General features: G+C 44.6%; 1 protein-coding gene across 2 annotated transcripts in view; it reads right to left on the bottom strand.

Annotated features, from left to right (window-relative positions):
* adkb (adenosine kinase b) overlaps positions 1–24,915 on the bottom strand; it is a 94,516-nt gene that overhangs the window by 29,597 nt on the left and 40,004 nt on the right. For both annotated transcript variants that reach the window (XM_079182391.1, XM_079182392.1), the window contains exons 5-6: positions 24,464–24,636; positions 22,023–22,131 (exon numbers count right to left, since the gene is read on the bottom strand). In XM_079182391.1, the coding sequence (XP_079038517.1) occupies positions 22,023–22,131; positions 24,464–24,636 (282 nt within the window). The remainder of the gene's footprint in view (positions 1–22,022; positions 22,132–24,463; positions 24,637–24,915) is intronic.

The following is a 24,915-nucleotide window of genomic DNA, read 5'->3' as shown; positions in this document are numbered from 1 at the left end:
TGTATATCTCCCCTCCGAACCCCTCTCTGTGTAACAAGGATAACATTTAATCGTGACTTTATTACTATTCCTCAAAACCAACCTTAAAAAAGGACAAAATCTGAAATGATTACATTAGAGTCTATGATTGGCCAGTCTGCGTTCGAAGGGCGGGACTTAGCAAAGGGTCAATTCAGGTAGGAAAAAGCCTCTATCCGGATAAAAATGGGGGATGTCTCGGGAAGAGCAAGAGAAGTGGGATCCCTCTTCTAGGACAGACAAGGCATGAAATAGGTGGTGCTTGTAAACGGTAGAGAGAAAGATATACAGGTGCTTGTTCTAGTGATAAATTCCTTGTTGTCAGGAAAGCCCTGTGAGCTAACCGGCAGTGTTTCAAAGCTTTGTAAAATCCGCCCAGGCCATGCTATCCCTGTCATTACCATAGACAGCCCCCCCATCATGCTCTCTAGTGCACAGGGTTCATTACACAGAATTAGATGTCACACAGATCAGAGCGCACATGAGGCCACACACTGCTCTCCTCCTCAGTTATCTCTGTAAAGCACCATTGCGAGGTGGATCGATAGCTGAGGTTTGGAGCTTCATTAGCTCAGTATGACTCCATCTCCATCAAGACACCTCTGGCACGCTACGCCAGTGTTGCAAGATATATTTTACTCCCCGATCCTGAAGGTCCTGCTGTTTTACACACACACACACACACACACGGACAAACACACACGGACAAACAAGACCTTCACACATGATGGGGGGGGCGGGGGAATCTGTGTCAGTCTCTGGCTCGATAAACAGGAGAAAGAAAGAGGCCAAACAAACAGAGGTAAGTGATAAATCGTGTCACAAAGTGCCTTGAGTGGAAGGAAAGAAATTACAAGGATGAAAAGAGCTCGTTTAAGGGTTTTCACTCAGGAAAAAAAGCAACTGAGATTTTCCCAATTTTAATGATGTTTTGTTTGCATTGAAACGGCCAGTTGGTCTCATTTAGAAACACGTTCAATTAAAGCCAACAGAGAAGATAAATGTGCAACAACGTTTCATCATGATTCAGCATCCCCAGCACTTTTAGGATGTTTGATCCGACTGCAAGGCAATTCAACCGCGCTGATAGCATCTGCCTCGTCTTCTTCTCTCTTCCATTAAGAATCATGTTCTGGAGAAGCTTATCAGACATCTAGGAATTCATCCACTTCTTGTGAGGGAGCTGGAGGGACGCCAACTGTACTGGAAGGGAGGGCCGTGCTTTTAAAGGCCGCTTGGAGACGAGGAAAGGGGGCTATCATGTCAGACAGGATCTCTAGGGCAACATAAATGTGCCACAAATGCTGGATTTAACAACCCAGGCGGAGACATCAGTTACTAACTGCTGCAGTATTTATTTCTAAAACATTTTCTGTGGTTTGAATATGACCTGATTTTCAAAGCTAGCGGACATTTCGCCCCTCCGATGTCGCGAAGGTCTCTTGTGGTGTACGTGAAATATAGAGATGTGGCGATAACCAAACCTACCTGGCCAAGGTCGTCTTAATGAGCGTGGATAAAACAAGACATTAGAGCCAACCACAAAGGACTTGAGGGGAGCGTGTGTCACACTACCAGCCTGCAATTTGTACAACCATCAGGGACTGTAATTACATTAACCTCAGACGCCTCCACTCGGTAAAGTAATGGAGGAAACTACTTGCATGAAGAAAAAGATAGGTTTTTCACCCCAACTTGAGGATGAGGTTTTGTTGGCATCACAACATTGGATGAATTGGTTTGATTTGAGTGGTATCTCACTAAAAGTAATTTGAGATCAGCTCCGGGGTCTTTTCAAATGGCTGCCTTTTGCTCTCCTGTTAAGCTCTACAGTTTCAAAAAAATGTGTTGGCCGGGGGAAGAGGCCAGCCTGAGCGGGAGAGCGGGATGCCAAGGAATGTACTTAAGATCTAAAACAGACAAGATTTAAAGCCAAGAGCATTTAAATGCCAATACTAATCCAAAAAATAATTCACCGCATAGTACAAACTGACTCTCCCTTACAGATACCATATGTTACCTCAGTGAGGAGATAAAAGGGGGAGAAAACCATGCCAGAAGAGATGCTTTCGTCTCCTAAAATGGTGTTATCTTGGTAATGAAAAAGAAAACCATGCTTCTCTCTATATTCTACTCTCCCTGGTTCCTACTGTTGCTCTTGCCTACATCATTGGGAGATTAGCCAAGAACAAACTATTTGGTTTGCAGGGAGTTCAAATTTGCTAATGCACACACTCTCAAGTGTCCTTGTCTGCCACACTGCACTTAATTAGCATTTTAGTGCGAGGCAGTTCTCTCTCCTTCAGTACCTCTGAAGGGAAACGTCACTCCGACTTGCACAAAACACATACTCACATGCACTTCTGGAGTCAAGTTGAGCTCCTGTAGTTTCTTACACATTTGGAGAACAGGACGGGGAATGGAAAGGGGAGTTTGTGGGGGTCGATGGAAAAATGGGATAAAAGTCTGCAATGTGAAAACAGATGGCGGGCCTCAGAGTTGTCTCTTCTAAACTGGCTTGAAAGGACGTATTAATATGTGGGTCAGATGTATAAAGCAGAGGTTCAGTGTTGGAGTGTCGACACTGCAGAGGGGTTTCTAGTTTCAGCGACTCGGAGGTTGTGCGCACACGGAAACCAAATCTCTGCAGACATTCCTGTCGCTGGGAAGTGAACATTTTCCAAATGTGCCACTATGTGGATGTAAATGAATTAGTGGACTTAACTTGAACACTAAAATGAGGAACCGAGGAGACAATCTTTCACTGTTCACAGTCGCGCCGCTGAAAGCTAGCGCACCAGGTTGGAAAATTACAGGTAATTGCTGAAGCCATTGAATCCAGTTTGGTTTTGGTTGAAAGACTGAAATAACAAAGCTCTGATTGCTGAAAAGACAAGGGCAGGGAGCTTGGAGGCCCTGTTGCTAAGAGTTAATTTGATACATATTTCTCCCCCTTGAAATGTCTGAGGTACTGGCAAGAGACGGCAAAGAAAAAAAAAAGAGTGAGAGGGAGGGTGAGACCCCCGCTCTCCCTGCAAATACTATCCATCTGCCATATTACATTTAACCAGCATGAGAAGCTAAGGGATCGCCCTTGCACAATATTGTGTGAAGGCTGTCAAACTCAATGCAGGAGCTCGGTGCCCACTGCTCAGAGCCGAGGACACGGGGCCGCTTCAATTCAGTCTAATAATAACTACTGACTGTGTGCGCTCAGCACATGGGAACACGTGGCAGGAAAGGAACTTTTAATTATTCATGCCCGATTTAAAAAAAAAACATAATAAAATCACCTAATTGAAACTTTAATACGATGGCCCCTGGGAGAAAACTCCAACAGATAAACAGATTTTGGCAGAATCGCCCAGTTAGGATTCAAAATGAGTGGAGAGCAATAAAAAGTTGCAGCAGGAGGGAGATCAACGTTATTTACTTTTCACAAGAGACCAACGTATCCACCTGAATCAAACGCCATTCTAAGTCCACACTGACACGCGGCCGTGCCAACATACCGGAGCTGAGCAAAACTTTTGTTGTAATGTTTTTGGCATTTTAACTTGACAAATGACATACTTTCCATTTAAAAAATGTATGAATTCACACAGAGTTCACAGAAAGGTTCGAGTGTCTTAGGTCTTCAGTGACACAACATGGTGCTGATACTCAATGCCGGTCTTGCCAAAGCACTAAAATCAAGCTCAGAGAATTCAATTGCCAGGAGGCAAGAGGAGTGTGAACTTACATACCCTAAGCACAATTTCCTTGAAAGTGGAGGTCCTAAATCAAATCAAGCCAAGCCAAATGCACCGTGGAATTATGCAAAAGACGACAGCTATATAAAATGACAACTGGTAAGAAATACCGCCAAGGCTAGGAAACTTAAGAGCTTGTTTATTCACACCACATGTTTTTATCTTCCCGGTGCTCTGATGGGGCCGCAAGTCAGCTCTGATTGACTTTGTTTTTATTCTGGCCAAGAGGGAGAAATATTGAGTGCGCGGAGATGATGTAAACATACAAAAGAGGAAGAGCAGAAACAGTGCACTCAACAGAAAGTTTACTCGTCTCTTCGACGCATGAATTTGTTCCATAAAGACTCTCTTGTTGCTGTGGTATTTGGCCATTGTCAAGAGAACGGGTCCGCTTCTGCTCAAACTTGAAAGTGCCTTGAAAAGGCACTGCTGAGTGAGGAGTACCTCCCTACCTGTGCACAGCTAATCACAGCTGATGGAAATACCTCAGCAGGACTTCAAAATCTTAGTGATCAAAAGAGGAAGAAAAAAACATCTAAAGACTGGAAGACACAGAAGGAACTTTCAACTTTTTGAAGTGAATGCATGGTAATACCATTAAAAGTTGGCCACCGTTCAAGTACTCGAGTTCTGATGCTGAGTTATTGTGAAAGTTATTGCTCAGACAGTTTCCTCCCTGAAAGCACGCGTAGCATTAGCAGTGTAGTGAACTGAGAGCTTCTCCCACTTGAGAATAGCGTCTCAGGCTGAGATAAATAATCACGGCCAGTCTTTCTTAAGTATCAAACAAAAAAAAAACAACCAAAATCATAAATTCAGATGCTGCTGGTAGGCGTCAGGGTTGTCTGCCAAAAGCACAAGTAACAGGGTGAAGCAACGTGTTACATGTTAAATTAAAATAGTTCCGAGGCATTAGCATGCGGCTTGCCTTTGATAAGTCTGCAAGACTTACGTGGTTACTATTGCCTCTCTGTTGGACAAAATGACGACTACACATCACTCGTTTCATGAAGATTTGTTATCTTATCTGCAGTGGTATTTTACTCTTGGACTAATGGAATACAAGGTACAGTAGACACTCGAACCAAAGTTATGACCGACTACACAGTTTGACTCAGAGCTGCAGTGAGTCAATGGTAACAATCAGTGACGCTTGAAACCAACTGACCAAACAATAATAATGTGTGTTATACTGTTTTTCGAACGAAAATGTTTTGTTTGCATTTTGTACCATGTCTGTGCACCTTTTTTGTCTCTATTGATACTATCCGTGTCACAATTCTTAACCAGATCTTTTTGTTTTTGTCAGGTATTTAGTACACTCATTACCTAAAGTGTCCTTGTAACGTTTTGGTTTGTTTCCATTGCACTCTCTCGCGTTTCGTTTTCATGGATGAACCGATTTATCCTCCTCAGCAAAACCTTTGCTATTTTCACCCTATCTGCGTTTCAATTAAGTGCTTTTAATGTACAAATAGAGAGTACATTTGCTCATAAAAACTGTTCCTCCTTCACTCATTCGCTATTCTCTGCTTAATGAACACTTACTAATTGATAGTGGGCAATAAATTAAGATTTTAGACACTTGCATCATCCCTGACAAGTGTAGTAATAGTCATTTACAAATGGCAAAGAATTGCATTGTGTCATTTCTGGTGTTCATGCTGTGGACACCACTTTTTTTTCCCCATCTATGAACAGCATTATTTCACTCATCAATGAAATAAAAGAAAAACTAAATATAGCACTCTAGGGAGAAAAGAGTCTCATTTAAAAGCTAACAACAAAAGAGCACTAACCCTTTGCGCATCAAAGGAAACTTAAGCATCTATCTGACTTTTTCTTAATGAAACCAGACCCAAATCAACATCGAGAGTCCATATTTCAGCCCTAAACTAAGAGCTTAAATTGATCATAACTGTATTTAGGATCACAATAGTTCCAATAAAGCAAAATGTGCTCCTCTCTGCGTGGAATATGAGCCTCTTTAGCCGAGACCACAGAGACGACCAGTCACTCTCCCGCCTGATTTATTACGACGAGAGCCTCTCAGACGAACAGGAGAGTCATCCTCAGCTTCTACAGTCACATCCATTTTTCTAAAATTTCAAAGTGCTTGAGGTTTCTAAGTGGGGCAGCCGAAATGAAAAACACTGAATGTGGAGTGCTATATAGGAAATGTGTGAATTATCCCTAAATAACACACTGTACTAATAGTACAGTGCAATAAGTGGCAGGGATTGGTGACTGGAGAATTCACCTCCTCAAAGACAAAGACACATTAACAGAAATGTGTGAATCCAACGCGTCAGTCTGGTTGAAGAGTATCCACCAGTTAATATACACCCACACTTAGAGCTTAGCCGCCACATGAAGAATTACCACTTAAGGGAAAAATAAACTTATAAAGCTGGTCTGTGGAGCAGGAGGTGGAAGGTTGCCTCCTAATTGCTGGAGGGGAGAGAAACCATGTTAGAGTAAACAAAGTCTGATCGATGGTGGGGATTATATCAGAAAGAGCCTTTGGCCTTTGGCCAAGACGAGCAAACACACTGGTCTCTGTCTCTGCCACAGAAGGAAAAAAATAGCGAAGGCAAAAAGCTGGAGAGTTAAAAGCATTATATTTCACAGAGGGGGGGGGGGGGGAGAGCAGATAGAGCGTAGTACAATGCCAGATATGACATGTAGCCAACTATATCACGTCTTGGCTGTTTGTATCAGACAGAAATGCCAGTAGATAAGAGGGCAGCGTTGTGAGTTTGATGGAAGGCTGTTCCGGCTGGGGGCTTAGCTTTAGGTCAGGCTATACTCCCACGGCGCCGCGGTGCCGCGTGTGAAAGCCCTCCATCACCACACGCGCAAGTTCAACGCGCTGTTAGCTGGTCACGGCCGGGAAGAAATGTATTCGGTGTACTCCCTGGATTCAATGTGGCAATTGCAATTCACATAAGCCACTTAAGGAAATCTGCAGCGGGAGAGAAAAAGGTATAAAACCGAGAGGGGCTTACAAGTTATTGGAGCCCTTTAAACGCGGAGGCTCCTCATCAGGCAGGGGTTTCCCTTTTTTTTTCCCAACGTCTTGTAAATGAGTTCACTCCATTGCCTTTAAAACCCTTGTAAAGGTATTAAATCTGAAAATAACATAATTCATTACCTCTGTCAGAAACATGTTTAACTGGAAGATGTAATACGAGCAAAAGTGCTTTGGTCTCGGTTGCAAGGATTTACAAGAAAAGAAGCAAGTAGGTAAGTGCGAAATGTAAACTATTCTGTCTGGGATGTCATTCAGCACAAAAGGAATACTAATGACTTTTGAATGCATTAACTTCAATTTGTGATTTATATTAATGGCCCGCGTGTATTGCTTTCTCCACATCCAACAGGGCTGTGTTCTGCTAAATTTCACCATAATATTCATGTCGATAAGCAGGTGACGACTTGGAGAAAGGACTGATTATATTTGCTAATCCCCAAAAGAAATTAGGCGAGATTGATGAAAGCGTGCATATACTCCACACAAAGCCTTGGGAGTCTCTTAAAGCTGTTACCATGGTGGTATCCCATTAGAATAACAAACATTTCCCCTGGATGTTTAACATCGCTTCCCAGTGAGCACAGCCCTCCCTAACCCTCCCCTCTCTCTCTCTCTCTCTCTCTCTCTCTCTCTCTCTCTCTCTCTCTCAAGCACCTGCCTTCACATTTTCCACTTCTTAAATTCCACCAGCCGCATGGAAAAAAAAAAAAAAGGAGGGTGAAATATGAAATGTAGTTACGAGAAAACTTGAGTGCCAAAAAAAGGACTTTTCTTCAAACCCGTAATAACTTTCCATGGGAATAGGGAGAAACTTAAAAAGAATAACACTTCCTCTTGATTTTCTACTCCTACCACTTTTTTAAGCAGGCAGTGAATTTCCTGGAGTGATAAGGGCTTAGCCAATGTAATCCTCAGAGGACCCTTCTCTGGCATGCCAGGAATCAAGAAACCTTTCCCTCTCCGAAAAAAAAGAAAAAGAAAAAAGTTAAAAAAAAGACAGAGAGAGGGAGGCAACAGTAGGTTTGGGAACAAGGAGGAGAGGCAACCAGCATGCCATCTCCCACACATGCTGGCGAATGCAAATTAGCATGTGTAGAGAGAGCAGCCGGACTCGCCTCAGCTGGAGATCAACAGGGGAATATTGATATGACAATGCAAGGGGCTTCCCTGACTCAGACAGCAGGGGCCACCGAGGATGCTCTAATTGGCCTCACGCAAGGAGGGGGTGGGGGGATGGGGGGGGGGGGGGGGGGGGGCACCCATAAATGTTTCACACAGATTGATTCATTATCAGTTTGCTCGACAGGCTGGGTGGGCCTCGTCAAAGTGTACCGTCTTGAACTGGTGGCGTGTAAGTCACTGTCACCGCGGCAGGACAGAATATATCATCCCGACCTTTCACTTCAGATATTGAAATGAGAGCCGGTAACATGACTTGCCACAGTGCAGGACTACTACTCGTGCATTTCAAAAACGCAGGCGGAGAAGGATAGTGCAATGATAGGTGACAGAGCAAGGGAAAACATCAATAATTCACGAAACGTCTGCTCTGTCAGGATGTGCCGAGCTATGACGTGCCTGTTTTTTCTTTTTTTTTATTACACCACATGTCAGAGCTGGCTGGCAAGTTTGAGGTGTAAACATTCTCTTGATTAAGGAGCTGCATGTTCAAAATGAAAAGCATTCTGTCTGCATTGCCATGTAAAATAGGCCTGAAATAAAGTTTGACTAATAAATCCATTAACCGACTCTAGTAACTTCTGGTTTACGTTAGCGGCCAATTAATGGCTTCTGTATCATTACAAAAGCGTACACTTACTATCTACTGGAACACTTTGCTACAAGAGAAGTCATAACATTTTACAGCCAAACTCTCTTCCGTCCCCTAATGTGGTTAAACTGACGTTTTGTTGCTCCGTGATAAATGTGCACAAATGATTCAATAGACCACAAAAACTAATCTGTCCGCTAAAAAAGAACTGCAGGCTTCACAGACACGCAGAGCTGCTGAAGATCACTGGCAGCCATTTAAGAGCCGTGAGAAAGGCAGTTGAGCATCTCAGCTTCTCGCTGGGTGGTTGGTTACATGTGGTTGACACATTTGCATCTTCAAAGATGCACACAGACAAACTCAATATGTGTGCGAATGTCTGTGCGGCATGTGGAAAACCCCAGTCCTTCTTCTGAAGAGGTTTCCCCCCCCGCCCCTCTCTCTCAAAGACTATACCGCGTTTTGAGGTCCTTTATCTGTCAAGCAGTCGCTTCAACAGCGAGTTGTAAACAAGCCGCTTGGACTGGATGCACAGAAAGCGGTTGCTGTATACCGTGCGGCGCTGTCTGCTCTGCACCAAACCGAAAAAGGCGCCGCAGGAAACTATAAATCAGGAGCCATTACACAGCAACAAATATGACATGAACAGTGCCGCACAGTATTTGAGCTCCAAGACTCATTCACTCAGTGTCTCTTCCAATGAGCATGAACAATGCAAGCGGAGTGTGCATTGTGCTGCAGAGCAGGAGACTGTTCCTCTGAATTGGGGGTAAATTACAAAAGAGGCCTGTGCAAATTAGACGTGATGGCTTCATAATGCGTCTGAAGTGTCAGATCCTCCAGAAACCTATCCCCGGGCTACACTCGCGGATCGACGCTTTGAACCTCCAATTATTCCTGCCAAACCGCGGCAATCGCAACGCTGTAAAACAATCATTCTGGCATTACGAAACGCACAAGATCAATGTTGACTCAGTCGCTGGCAACGACAGGGTTACCAACTTAAAAAATGCGTTCGCAGCACGTAGTTAATTTATATCTATATCCGATTTAGCATTAAACATGACAAACATGTGTGTAAGTCTTTCATTTTTCTTCTTTTGAACAATTTTTAAATGAGATCCTGGAAGAAGATTAATATCTCTGAAGTGTGTGTAGTGGTTTTAATCCTGAGAGACCATTTGTTACAGAAGGAGGAAGAGGACCGGAGGGAAACAGCTGTATTTCAAGAGGAACCATCCAGAACTGTGTTCCCTCCTGATATTCATTTGGTGAGGGAATACATTCAAGTGCTATCGCAGTTCCATTAGATTACCGCACATAGAGGAGTCATAAACTGAAACACAAATCCCACACAGGATCTGGCAGGACGTGTGCCACTGCTGAGCAATTTTATATTACAATATGACCTCTTACTCATGCATAAATTTGATTGCAAAGAAGTAAATTACCTTTGCAATTTGGGACACCTCCAAGAAAAAGGTGCAACTGGGTGCCGTTCGTCGATAATACTTGTAGCTCGGCAGACTAAAAGACGGAGAAACCCAGGCGGGGATGGCCGGGTCAAACACTTCACTTGAACCAGAAAAAAAGTGACCACAACGGTTGAATAGGGCACGAATAACATGGAGCCCGAGAGACAAGCAGGAAGAAAGAAAAAAACGCTTCCTGTAAACACTGGCTAAGAATTATTTACTCACAGGGCTAAACATTAAAGCGTCTTCTCATCCTTAATTAAGTCTTGTTTACATTTCCCAACAACGGGAGAGTAATATACATAGAACGTCTCGTTGAGATGCATCAATATTGTCTCCTCAACTGCGCCCGCTACATAATTAATACACACACCGACATGACATGGATATGATATGACAAGGGTATCAGAGGCGAAGAGTTAGAAAAAGAGCCAGTGGATGCATTTTTCATGATCTGCACAGCTCCCCAGTCAAAGTTCTAGACATGATGTTTCAGTTTCATAAGACGAGAGGCAAATATGTGGCAGTACGAAAACAAACCTGGGAAATCATATGCAAGTGCATTCAGACTGATACGTCCACATCTCTGATCACACATCCAGAGGTCGACTTTGATCAGCTTTGTGTCTCCCTCTTGGCTGTTCGGGGGCCCGTTAAAAAAAATGTAATACAACATCCTCTCTCTTTTTCTCTTTTTACATCCACTGATGTCTCAACATCTGATGGGCTGTGGCGTCACTGCAGCTGCTGATACTTAATAAAAGTGAAGGCTGGATTTCTTTAAGGGTAGAGTTTTCCATTTCTCTCACCATTTCCCCTCAGATTGGTGAAGCTATAAATAGCCTCGGGAAAAAGAAAAAAAAAAAAAAAAAACCCACACAGGTGTAGAGAAGAATTCATTTCGCAGTGTATTTTGGACTGGGCTGCTCTGCTTCCGCCACTGGGAGAGGAGGCCTTACAGGGGCCATTCCTCCTCATTCAGAGCCATTACCACCCCACTGTCACTGTCAGTCTGTCCCCTCACCCATCACAGAGCCCAGAGCAGCCCCACAGCCCGTCTCAAACCGCCCTACTAAATCACATTCCACGCACAAGCGGCCGGGGCCCGCGCAGGATCTACTGTATCTAATCTAATCTGTCCATCTCCTGTGTCCCTACACATGCACATCAACAACACACCACGCGGAGTCTCTGGAAAGGCAGGTCCAACAGCTCGGCACCTCAATCATGTGCGTTTCCGCCGTGTGCGGCGAAACAAGAGTCGGTAATGCAAATCAGAAATCAGGATTTGCCGCCGTAATTGGGGCTTTATCAGCTCATTAAGAAACAGGGAGGCATCGCCGAAATGAGCATGCAATATTCCTATTAAAACTGCTCAAAGAGAGAGCACTTAGAACGTATCAGCTCAAGTCCTTGGGAGAGAGACGGAAGCAGCTGTGATTGATAAGGTTACTATATTGTCAGCTACAGAAAAACACCTATGGGGAAGCGGCAATTTAGCAGAAAGAACAGAGGGGGTGTTCTCAGGTGGCCCTGACGGCCACTTGTCTGCCCCTCACCCTTATAACGCCTGATAGAAAATGGCACATCTTATTAAAAATTTGACAGATTTATTATTACAGTTGTTTAACCTCTTTATAATCAAATCATGTTAGGGGTTCAAGGAGACTCTCTCAAACTGAATTACAATCGTTGGAGCTTGATTTAAGTTCTCTCTGTGACGGGATCCGGTTACCCCGTGCAGGCGTGTTTCCTGTTTACACATCCAGCAGGTTACACGAAACAAGGTTACTTTTTGCACTTCAAGTCCTGTACAAAAACACGATAGAAATGTCAAAGGGAAATTATAAGGCACAAAGTTGGTATTCCACCTTCCTCTGGTCCACTCAAATAGTTCAGCCTTTGTGGTACAAACCGCACCATACCACTCAGAGATCTGACGGGCAGGATACAAATCTACTACTATTAAAGTGAGTGGGCAAAGCCACGTTAACCCCATAGTCTGTGCGTGATTGACAGGCAGGCTGACATGCTGGCATATTGTGTTTCATGTACAGTAATTGCTGCAGCTCAAAGTGCTCAGAGGTGAGAGCGGAGAGTACAATATGACGATGAACGAAGCGTGTCATTGGGCCTACAGGGAGAGGACTGTCATTAGCTACAGGACGTTGATGATTGAGTAACACTTTCTTCCTGCCGCAGAGGAAAAACAACTGAACGCCGTCAGCAAAATCAATACAGCTTGAGCCGTCGGAATGCAAATAGCGACTATTCTGGCTGCATGACACTGGATGATGCACCATTACTTATTCTGGCTCCATTGAATGTCATCATTAGCCTATACAGTGTCAAATCCGCTCAATAAAGGGCATTATTTCCAAAAGGATAAGCGCTGCATTAATCCTTTTATGCTGCTTTCAGCAGGATAGAGTCTCCCATAGCTAATATTAATGTGCTAGGTGTCAAGAGTGAGATGGCTAATCCTGATAACTCAGGATGTACAGTCAACTTTGCAGATGGCTATCTGCCCTGGACTAGCACTACTAATAGGCGCAGGAACAGGATGTGCTTTTAAAGCTGCACTTCCCGAGCGTCGTCTTCAAAGAAAACGATAATTTTCAACGGGGCTTTCTGAACCAGGAAGATAAGCCAGAGAACGGGGGAGGACAAAATAAAAATGATGCTCGCCTCAGAGAGGAAAAATAGCTTCCTGATATAGTCCTAGCTCCCTCTTTAAAGCTGACACCTAGAACATACAGTTTATCAATTATACATGAAGCCAGAATCCATCTTCTGTTGGCAGCTTGTTTGGATCCGGCCCGAGCCCTCTCAGTGGTGAAATGTGTCTGGGAGCCCCCATCCCTCCTGTCGCCTTTTTTCCACTCGCAGCCTGTCCTTAAATCAATCCCTTTTTAGGCCTGAATTTATTTTTCCTGTAACAAATCTGTCTTGGCAAATGATGTCACATAAGCGGGGAGAATGACAGCCCGATGTCTATGCGGGGAACATCAACCTTGCTCCAGCAGCCTCCTCCCAAGGTGAGTAATCATGCTGAGGAGCGGTGCAGTGTGTGGATGCCAGCCAGAGTCCAAACAAACCCGGAGTCTGTTGCTCAAGATAAACAAACCAATTAGGGGAAAGGCATGTTATTCCTCAGTTGGTGGGATATTTGCTAGATGGAAAATAATCAATGCATTCTTATTTCCACGGGGCGAAGCTGAAAAAGTCCTGAGCAGAATAAAATCTAGGCTGAGAGAGAGAGTAAAATTATTCATTAGAAAAAATAAATAATGGGACTAAACTAGCTACTAGTCATGTAATTAATCCATGCAGGCTCAGTGGAGAGAGGAGAGCACAGAAGGGGAAGATTCATCATAGCTCTTCGCCCCTCGCTCCCAGGGATACATGCCCTTCTTGTGTGGATGAGTCAGCTTACATCTTCTGACAATTGTGAGCCAAGGGCTTTGTCAAAAGGAACCACAGTTATTGTTTTGATTGGTTCCCCCTTGTTATGTTGGGAGCACAAAATACTTTCAAATGTGATTGCGCCACAGCATCTGAAAATAAGGCACGCACATAAAGAACATCAAAAAAAGGAAGATGTCTGCTTTTTATTTACCCGAAGGACAATCATTTGGCACTTTGGCGCTCTCCCTGGCCTCTCCTCCACACTGGAACAAGCAACCCTATCAGTTATTGCAGGGAGCGGCCAGCTGAAGCATTAGACGACTGGGCTCGCGGTACATGACATTCAAGCTGGCCAATGACGACGGACATGCTAATCAAAGTGGCTCTGGCCTCTCCATCACAGTGCGACTGGAGGACTTTGCCCTGTCGGCGTGGATGTGCAGCTGCTCTGGCTGCACATCCACTCTGCCCCCCCTCAGGGCCTGGGCACCGGGCTAACCACTGGCACAAGAGTTTAGATGCCGGGGAAAATATTTTCAAAAAAAATGGCGGAGGCTAACAACACCACACATGAAAAATAAATCACAGAGAGCTTGTTAGCATGGGGAGGCGAGAGGCAAAGAGGAAGAGAGAGCGACAGAGAGAGAAGAGAAAGAGAACTGGGTTAAGAGATTTAACGTGCTGCTGAAAATCTGACACTTGCCAGAGGTCCAAATGTTCCACCAGAGCAACGGCAGCCCTGCCGGCTAAGTCTTTATAAAGCCTCCAAAGCTGCTTACAATATACACTTGAGAAACAATAGATAAGGTCAGAGTAGTAGCCTGTGTCTGAGTGGGACCATGTATGAAAAATAAACTATTTCCCACCACTGCATGTGCTAACCCCGGACATGCTAACTGAAACACATGCAGCCTGCTGCTGTAGTGAAACCATTAGTTGTTTAATCATCATTAGTCCAGCAAGTGTCCCTGGCGCATCTCCTGGTTACAGCCTTTTGATGCTTCTCTGTTGTAAACTGAATATCTTTGGACTTTGAACACAAATATTGTGATCACCATGGGCTACGGTTAGCAATGATGGCCATTTTTATTAGTTGCAGCATTTATGTATTGATACATTTTAGATATGTCCCTCTAAAGTTATCATCATTGACATTTTTTGTTATAATACATGTATTTTGAGATCGATACCGCCGTCATATCTGTGGCCAGGAGATGGTTAGCTTAGCTTAGCATAAAGGCTGGGACCAGTAGGAAACAGCTAGCCTGCCTCTGTCAAAAGAAGAAAAAAAAAAGGATCTGCCTATGAGCACGTCTGAAGCCCCCTAATTAACACATAACACGTTGTTTGTTTAATTCTTATGAATTCAAAGTGTTAAAACAACAAGTTGCGGTAGTATGGGGGGGGCTATTTCTTGTGGGAGTGCGCAGTGACTTCTTGGGACTCTTCTCATCATTGTGCGGTTGCCAGGCAACAAAGAAGCTACAGCTCCAAGCCCAAAAAAAAAAAAGTCCCGCACATAACACCACACAAAACCACAACTTGTCGTTTTACACTTCGGTTTTCATTTAACGGAAGAAACTTGTGCATGGGTATTCATAAAAAGGGCTCGTTAATAGTACGAGAAGTGAGGTGTGATACGAAGAATATCTTGAGCATTACACGAACGCTTTATGAAATCATTACGAAACATTATGCTATCCTCAGAAGTCATTAGGGAGAGAGCGAGAGGAAACATTTACTGGCAGCTGACAATGGATCAAGGCCAAAAAAAAAGGCAGAAGGAGGCTTATTACAGACCATAAACAAATTACAGCGACATAAAGGGAGGTAATGAAACCTTGCAGAGGGCAACAATTCTCCCAAAAAAACAGTTTCCAGCATCTGGTGCACAAGAGATGCACATCTGTGGTGATTCTTCGTAGGCCGTCAAGTTGACCCGAGTTGCTGCGGATTTTGGTTTGTGGCGAGGAGAATATTCCAGCAATATTTATTCAGTCGAGGCTTTATGCTCCGGCGTGACAATATAACAGCGTCTGACACTTAACTCTACTCACTATCTTTGCCCAGGAGACACACTATCCTAAAGCGTTTCATCATGTGAATCTTAATCAGATACTTAGCCAGTAGAGCAGGTTTTCACTCTCCCTGGTGAGAGTATCAACACATGGCCATCAGGCACAATTCACGGCCGCAAAGTGGCTATTTATTTTCTGCTCAGCATTACTTGACAAATAATTACTCAGTCTATTCAATTAAGCCATGGAACTCGCACAAATGGTCACAACATCCAAGAATGGGACTGAAATAGTGTTGTACATTTCACAACTTGTTCTCGTGAATAGAAAGGCACACACACACACACACACACATGCACACGTGCACGCCGAGTGCTTTGATGCAGAGGGAGTAAAGGGACAAGGTGAGGGAAAGTAGAAATATCATTATGTCTGAACTATTTCATCCCTTTTACAGCACGGCAGAGGAAAACAGACTTGCTGCCTGTGGAGCAGATGCACACAGTAATCCGGGGTGAAAGGACATGGTGTTTTCCCTGCTGAAGAAGAAAAACTGTTTTTACAAGGTAACGTAGGTGTACAAGGAGAGAGTCACTGCATGCTGGTAGAGTAATATGGACTACAGCCTGGAAGCTTGCCCCCCCCACACACACACACACCAAGAGGCAACAACTCAAAATACAGGAGATTAAAGCAGTAGATTCTTTTTTTCCCCTGTTGTTGTTCAAATTAGGATGCTAGAAATAAAGACTCCCACAAATAAAACCAGCACAGTATGTCCTCACACATTTCTAATAAAAAAACAAATAAATACACAAGAGGTGCATGCCATTCATTGTGATGAGAACATCTCCAGAGGGACAAAATGAGATGAACCCTGACGTCCTTTCACCACAACAATTTCAAACATACTTAATTCTACTCCCCTGCGCTTCTAAGGGAAATATTGAACATTTTACTCCACTCTATTTATCTAGCCTCTAATTCTTTGTAGAATTTACATGAAGCATAAGCTCATTTGATAAAATATGATGCATTGTTGCAGAGCACCAATAGTTTTTAATGTAGTTAAACGCAGAATGGGTAGGATTCTCCCAACAAAACAATGTATAGACTATTATACAAAAACAATCCCTCTCAGTCATCCCTTATGACCCTCGAGAATTGTGAGGCGGGGTCTGTATTTTCTTACACTGTTGTGTTCGGGACGTTCGTGGACGTCATCCTCTGAAAAATAAGTAGGAATCAGTTGCCAGATCGTAAGCACGCATCCAAGAGGAAGGCACCGACAAATAGACAGAACAACGGGACAAAGCTTGTTTGCCGAAATGAGAGTGATTCAACCGCTGGCGAGCACCTTAACCCTAACAGCGGTCAGGGTGTTTGCGCTTGTAGTGTTGTTGAAGAGGGGCCAACATCTAGTGTTGTGTTTACAAATCGCAACAGACAAATCCTACTCATTCTGCCTTTACACAAAAATCCTCAGTAATCCAGTAATATAATGCCTTTATAATAATAATAATAATAACAATCTGCATAACGAGTACTTTTGCATTCGATGCGTAAACTTAAAGCTATTATGTGTAGAATTTGGAATGAATTAACTAAAAAGAAAACATAAACTGCACCCGAGCTGTGTCCGAAATCAGTCCCTCATTCGCTTATTCGCTTCTCACTATATGATGAACACTCAATAGTTTACTTTAAAGTGTGAAATACATTTCTGGCATCATCATCATTTTGCATCCTAAATGACTCATCACTGAGGTGTTGAGTCAGTTAATTCATTTTTTGGGTAAAAAATGTCAGGGAACAGCACCGGCATGTCTCCGTTTTCTATGAACACATAAACTGATTAAAAATAATCACATACACAGATAGTGTCCTTCAGTAGAAAATGAATTCACTTCTGATGGAGAATGTTGAGAGTGCAGTATTGCTACTTTTACTTAAGCAAAACATATGAAATGTTCTCCCCCGCCACCCGTTGACATGAAGAAGTAAATCAGGAGACGGGATTATTGTAAACAACCTACATAAATCCCACAGACGAGTGAAAGCCACGGGATGTCTCCACAGCCAGCATCATTTGGCCTCTCCACCCTAATTTACCATGCTCCGCCCACTCAGGCCTGCAGGGCTGAGGAGCTGGCTGATCCTCCAGCAGGGCCGGGCCAGCCCATGCGTCCCACTGGCACGGGACGCCCCGCCAAGAGCCAATCACCAAGCCCGCACTCCTGACAGCTCATTACCACTCAATTAGGCAGGTGCACCTCCACGCACAGCCTTCTGACAAATACAGCCCTCCCAGATGCATGTTTAACATTCGGGAGAATTATATAGTGACAGCAAACACTAAACGCCTCACCCTTATCACTTGATTGCCTCAAGATTGAAATCCTATAATTGGCCCAGGCCAGCGGGAGAAGAAGAAAGAAGAGAGAAAAAAAAGAAAAAAAAAAGCCAATAAATATGATGCAGTCAGTTTGTAATTGAACAATTATAAATTCATATTCATAAGATGCTTGCTGGCAATTACAAAATGCCATTTGATTAGACACAATTTGAAATGACATTGTTCCATGCTAAAGACACTGTGGTGTCAGCCTAATAAAGAGAATACACATCATAGCAGTCGCTCGCCCAGCAACATGACCTCCAGAGACGGGAGACATGCTGACACAGCGGCTTGGCCGGTGACGGACGGGACTTGGCACCCATCGCTCTTTGTCCCCTAAACCTACTGCTAACACTCACTCGCACAGGGAAAAGGAAAAAAACACAACACCACCAAGGGTTGACTTTCAAATTCGAACACCAGTGGGCACAGATTGTGCACATAACAAAACACAAGCAAGGCGGGAAAAAAAAAAATGTTGATCCCTTGAGAACAGATTCTAATCAAGATGAAATGATTTACAAATCTATTTAATAAGGCTTGCCAGAAGTCAAACTTGGCATGTAAATGCGGTGGGGATTAAATTTCATCGGCAACCAAGACTGTAACTGATCGCCTGCAGACAAAGGGGGAGCCTGCCAGTTTTTTTTCTCCCCCTTCCACTTCTCTTCCCTCCCTCCCTCCCCCTTTCTCTCCACTGCCTGCATTTTGCCTCGTGATCCCTCCCTGGCTGTGTGGAAGGACAGGGGCAGTGCAGAGTGGTGCAGTACAGAGTGGAGAGGAAAGGGAGAAAAGACAGGAGAAAAAAAAGGAGAGGGAGGAAGGAGGGAGGAGATGGAGACAGAGGGAGGGAGGACTATTGGAGATAAAGAGCAGTGGCGAGAGGGTAAAGGGGGAGAGAGTCGTATAGAAAAGGAAAGAGGAAGTGAGTGAAAGGAAGCTCAAGGTCAGCGCGAGGACAGTTTGGTCCTCTGAGTTGGACAGAGACACAGCCGCAGTCACCTCTGTGCTAATCAGCCATTCGGCTGGCTGATGAGATGTCAGTTAGTAGTGTGTGTGCAAAAACCTCTCCCTTTGCTTTTTTGGCTGCAAATTGCTGGGGCTGTTGGGGCGGAGTAACAATGTGTGTGTGTGTGTGTGTGTGTGTGTGCCACTCTGGAGTGTAAGCAGGCTGACGTGCTGCTTGTGGTGCCAGTATTGCGCTTTTTTTCTGCTTTTGCCCTCCCCTTCGCCTCTTTTTCTTGCATATTATGCTACGGTGACTGAAGCTGAACTCAGCTTTCCCCTGCAGGGAGGGCAAGAATACAACTGCCAATTAATGCTATATGCAGTGTGCCAGTGTTAACAGTGTGAGGCATTCACTCCAAGTTGCTGCGGCGTTTAAAAAAAAGAAAAAAAAAGAAGGTGGGTGAGCTGTTTTCCTCGGGCGTGGCTAACCTCTTGCAGGCTAACGGGGATAGCGCCATTAGCTAAGGGGCGTAAACGAAAAGCGTCCACAGCTGTGATCAGGTTTGTGACCTAACAGCACTGCAGCTTGTGTCTCATTGGGTGAGTTTTGTGTATCAAGCCAGTTGGCAGAGGCGAGTGTCTCCTCCGTCTATCCTTGGGTTATTTCTAACCATCTGTGCCCAGTCATTAACAGGCCTTTTCACAGTCAATTGTCTTGTTCGTATCCCCTCTTCTTCATTTCTGTTACTTGCTCTGTGCATGGACCGTGAGATGGACCGAGTCCCCCCCCCCCCCCCCCCTGAATGTAAATGGCATAAGTTAGGAGAGGCCATTTTATTAGCCGGGGCTTAGGAGAGCTGTGGCGCCATAGGTTAATTCAAAGTGGCATCATGGAGGATGCATCAAGCAGTGGAGATCAAATTACAGGGCAAAGCGCTCAGTGGTAAGAAAAACAAGCCAGTGGTATGCTGCAGAATGTGTGCGTGCATGCTGTGTGTGTTTAGCAGCAAGTGAATGTGTGTCTGAGAGACTGGAGAAAGAGAGAGGGGGGGAGGGGGGGGAGGCAAAGGAGACAGCAAAAGGAGAGGAGGAGGAGGAGGGGGGGGTGTCCATAGAGGGCCAAGGGGGATGGGGATGGAAGGAAAGAGGGAGTGAAGGGAAGGAGGGGGGGGGACGAGGCTAACTGGGCCAGCACTCACACATCACCCCCACCAATTAGAGTCACTCATCTCCCCATCACACAATACATCACCCTCCATTTCTGATGTTCACAATCGTCGGGGAAAGAAATAACTGTAAACATCACTGCAGCAGCGATGGCATTCAACAAAAAAGAAGAGATATCCTCAGCCTGAAATGCGTTTAGCCATTCCTTCTTCCCCCTCACGCCTTTGTTATTGGTCTTTGTGCAATGATTTGCCTAAGGACCCAGATTTCCTAGCAACAGCCTGCCACCAAACATTTGGCAGGAGTTCAACATTCTCTCTCTTTGTGAGAAATGGCAGTGCTGCCTCCCTGCTCTGCGTCTGCCACCAGCCCTGCTGCTGCTGCTGCCACCGCTGCTGCTGGATGAGCCAGACTGGCTGCAAGAGCCCTCTAATAATTCTGTTTTCTTCCAATCACACCACATAGAAGCAGGCACCTTGAGAGCCTCTGCCAGGAATCATCAATCACCTCTTTAGCACGCATGCTCCAACAAACACGGACGCACGCGCAGGCGAAAGAACATGCTAACATACGCACATGCGCGCTATTCGGTAATTACATTTATTTACAGATTAGAGTTTACAAGACTGCTTATACCGCCCAGCAGTCGTTTAATGAAAATCAACAAAGCACATTAATACACAGCAGAGGTTTGTACAGTGAGAGAGAGAGAGAGAGAGAGAGAGGGAGAGAGAGGGAGAAAATGTACAATCTGGCTGTAAATTGGGTAAATGCATCTGAGTGCTCTCGACAAGGTTAATGGAGAGAGGAGGCCTTAGTGAACACCGGTCTAGACACGCCACACTGTATTAAGTGGGAATAGCTGTGGCAGTGTATCTGGCTAAGTACTTTAGAAGTGCGAATGGGACCCTAATAAAGCGAATGATCCCCCTGTTTTGACAAAGAGGCCCGGGAGGGACGCTGAAAACGACGTTTGAGATTCCAAGCACTGACAAACACCCATTTGTGGCCCTTCTGTCCCCCCCCCTCAAATCCCACGGAAGCTTTTCCCTGCGCGCAAGACTGTCGGATGTGGGCAAAACCCAACTGCCAATTTGCAGAGGATGTGCCGTGTTTGCTAATGCGAAGCAGAGGCTAAAAATGAGACCACACAAACTCTGGAGGATGGACTGACTGATCTGCTTTCTGGCACAAACACTGATGTGTTTTTTTTAGGGGGGCGTGGGGGGGGGGTGTCTGCGACTGGGCGGCTAATTATGAAACCTCCATCATTATTGGACTCCAGTACACTCATGCTTGGAGGGTTTGTGGGCAACAGGGGGACCATTGTGAATTTCACCTGGGACAGTATGCCAAGGAGTATGTTGATGGCTGGGCTGTAATGCTGATTTATGCCAATAATGAACTGCTTAAAGACGTGGAATGCCGCGCAATTTCATGGCTATCATCTTGACTTGAGATCAGAGAAAATGTTGATCCGTCAGAATTAAATGTAATCCCAAACAGTGAAACGTGAGCATGGCAGGCCATCCTACCCCAGAAGCTGTAAGTGAAGACATTACCTCAGTGGTGCAGCTTGAGTGTGTGTGAACGTCTAAGGGCACATCTGTCCTCCTCAATCTCTGTGTGTGTGTGTGTGTGTGTGTGTGTGTGTGCGTGTTTTGTCTGTAGGGGGAAGTTTGTGTAGGAGGGCGTAAAGCCGAATGAACTTGAATAATCAATTTCCACACTTTCACAGCACCTGTTGGCTTGTCTTCACGTAAAAAGAAATGAATGAATGCATTACATGTAGAACAATTTCACAGTGTGCTGCAGCTTCGTGAACAAAGACGGGGGGGGGGAAACGGGGAGAATGGAGCTGCATTGTCTCAATAGGTAACATAGCTCATTTCACTCGACAAAGGATGAATGGATATACTGACAATGCAGGAGGCGCGCTGAGGCATTTCCTGAATAAAGCCTCTTAACATTTTGTCCTGCTCTGGCAATAGAGTTGGGGAACAGTTATTTTGAATGTAGAGGGTCTCACTTACCGCAATATAATAAACCTTGGCTTTCTTCACCAGCTCCCAGTTGCTGTCCAAGTCCAGGTGTTTTTCCTTTTTGTAGCAGTTTGCCGCTGCCAGGTTAGCAACAAGGGACCTGCCAAGACAGACCCCATAAATCTTCCACCTCGCTTATCATCCATCTTAATTTTGTCTCAAAAACATCCCTAAAAACACTCTGGCCCCGGACTTTCCTTTGTTCTTTCACAATATAAAAGGATAATAATGGTTTCTTAGAATGTCTGAACCAAGTTGAAATAAAAGGCATTTGGATCTCTTTCTTTCGTCTTACAGATTAAAATAAGAAGAGGGATTTTCAAGGCCAACAATGAGCCACAAACTATTCATATTATCAAATCAAAGTGGTCCATCAAAGGTGAGAAACAACAGAAATGCATTATGAAATGAACGCTTGAGTAGTGAGTGGCGGGAGCTGGATGTGAGGCAGGTGGCATTATCTAAACGTAGCTCATTAGTCAGTCCTCGTGTGCCGTCGCTTTATGAGCGGCCATCAAAATGAGTGCAACCATCATCGCCACTTAGGGGGGAAACTGTGAGCCGATCATATGACAGGTGGGTGCTGCTACAGGAAGAGGTCCGTTGTCACGTGGCGAGAAAAAAAGCTGCTAACGGTTGGTAGCATCAAAGAAAAGAGTCACAGCGCGGTAAGTTGATCAGAGCGCGATGAAGACGGCTACGATGTGACAGCAGGATTTGGACTGCACTTGACCTGAGCTGCAGTAATGGACTCAAAGGTTAGAAGAAGCTTGACAGACGAAATGGGCGTCATTACTAAGGAAGTCTAACAGACATGAGCAAAGCGCAGCGCTGTCAAAGAACTAGCTAGATCTAATGAAACCGTGTCTTTAAAAGGTAAAACTGGAACACTACAATAAGATACTCATCAGTCCCTCCAGGAATTTACATTTTTGATGATTCTGCGAGATGTTGTATGTCAGAAAATTGGTTAAACTGGAAGAATGTTTGCCAACTTTACCAATAACCAGTTTTCTACTTAAACATAATGAAATTCAGAACCAATTTTAAAAGTCTAATTGGAATAAAAAATCAAGCATCAATCTCTATAATGAGGCTTCATTGTAACTATAGTGAAACAGCCTTTGTGCACAAACAACTTGTCATCTTAGGCTTTGTATTCTCCAACCAAGATTTTCCACCTGACAATTTAATTAAAAATACCAAAACCAAACTCTTTCTACAACTAACCACTTGATTTGATGTTGTAGGAAGCACCTACACTTACCTTACAGACTCAAGTTAGGGTAAATCAAGTTACAGAAGAACATCTTGAATAACTAAATGCAAAGGCTAGCGACAACTTTTACTCGAACTGGACTTTATTACGCATTTAGAATATCTGTAAATGTAAAAAAATGTTTAAATATTTTAAATATTAGCACAATTTATTGCAAAATAAACATAAGAACATAAGATAAGTCATTTTGCGCAGCACAAAAACTCAGAGATCCTGGGGGGACTGACTCATTGAACCTTTGATTAGAAATGTAAGAACTGAATAATCCGAACGCTTTAAGTGTAATTAATCGTAGCTAAACGGACCACTTCACAGATTTGAACTCATGTTGTCAGACTGAGCAGTGGAGGTGGATTTCTTTTCTTTGAAGACTAATCAAAGCCTGGGGGCTGTGTCATACTGGTTCCCAATCCTTCAAAGCCATCCACCTTCCAATCTGGCCCTGCCGGAGACCTTTCCTCTGGCCTCTTGAGCTGTCTGTTAAACACCTGTAAGAAATATTACAGAGCTCGTCTCCCTGAGCACGGCACCTGACCTTTTCAGGTGTCAGAGCCACATCAAACAAGCCCACTAAGACCATTCAGAAGGGCCGGCTCCCGGGGCGGTCGAGGTTCAGCCGCTGACTGACTGACAACTCCAGTAGCAGCGGATGAAGGGCTGCAGAGGAGGGGGAGTGTTTAGAGAAGGAGGTTATTGATCCACACCTGGTCTATCATGAACTGGAGCCCTCACTGTTAGTGATATTTGTGTGTGTGTGTGTGTGCAGGGTTTGACCTCTGCTGTCTCAGACGTGCTGATGATGACGCTAGCGCGAGAGTCGCCAGAGATGCTAATGTCCCCTTTTTTACAGCCGGGAAGGCTGACAGGTGAGAGCTGGGATAGCCCAGCCATCTCTAACACATTGCTACTGTCAGCCTATAGATGGATGACAACCCACTGGGGCGGCAGAGACTGAGTGGGGGCCTGGAAAAACACACTCAAGCTGTTCTTTTCCCTTTTTGATGTGAGAGCTGAGCTATGATTCCCTGTTATGACTTCCAGCCCCGAGGAGTGAACTGCCTGCCTGAGGATGCGAAAATGAACCAGAATGAGCGTTTCAAATCTGGGCTAGAGGATCATTTCTTGGTCAGGGGTGACTGAAAGGTGGGCTAACCTATTGTCCCCGGTGATACAGGCCGCACAGGTGCCGGTCGGCTCCTCGTTTTGTTCGTAGTAGTGCGCGTCGACGTGGGCCTCCGCAGCTTTCTCCTTCAGTATCTCCCCGAACTGGTCGGCGCCGATGCACCCGAAGAAAGTCGCCACCTTTTGGGGTTTCTGGATCATCCACTAGGGAAAGAGAAAACATAAACAGCAGTTACAGTGAGCTCAGTTTACAAAATATAAGTCTGTTTGAAGGGTCAAGTTCAGCGAAGGCAGATGGCATACAAACTGTAGCTTCACAGCAAACATACTGCTTGTGATATATGAGGGCTGCGAGCTGTCGTAAACAACCCAAGACCATTTCCACTCCACATAGAAGCACTATTCTCATCCAAGCACTCCCTCTTCCATGTGTGCTAAAAACAGTCTCATCTCCTTATTTACACAAACCCCATAATTCAAGAC

This window comes from Pholis gunnellus, assembly GCF_910591455.1.
Source record: "Pholis gunnellus genome assembly, chromosome: 21".
NCBI lineage: Eukaryota > Metazoa > Chordata > Actinopteri > Perciformes > Pholidae > Pholis > Pholis gunnellus.
This window is presented reverse-complemented; position numbering and strand designations above follow the sequence as displayed.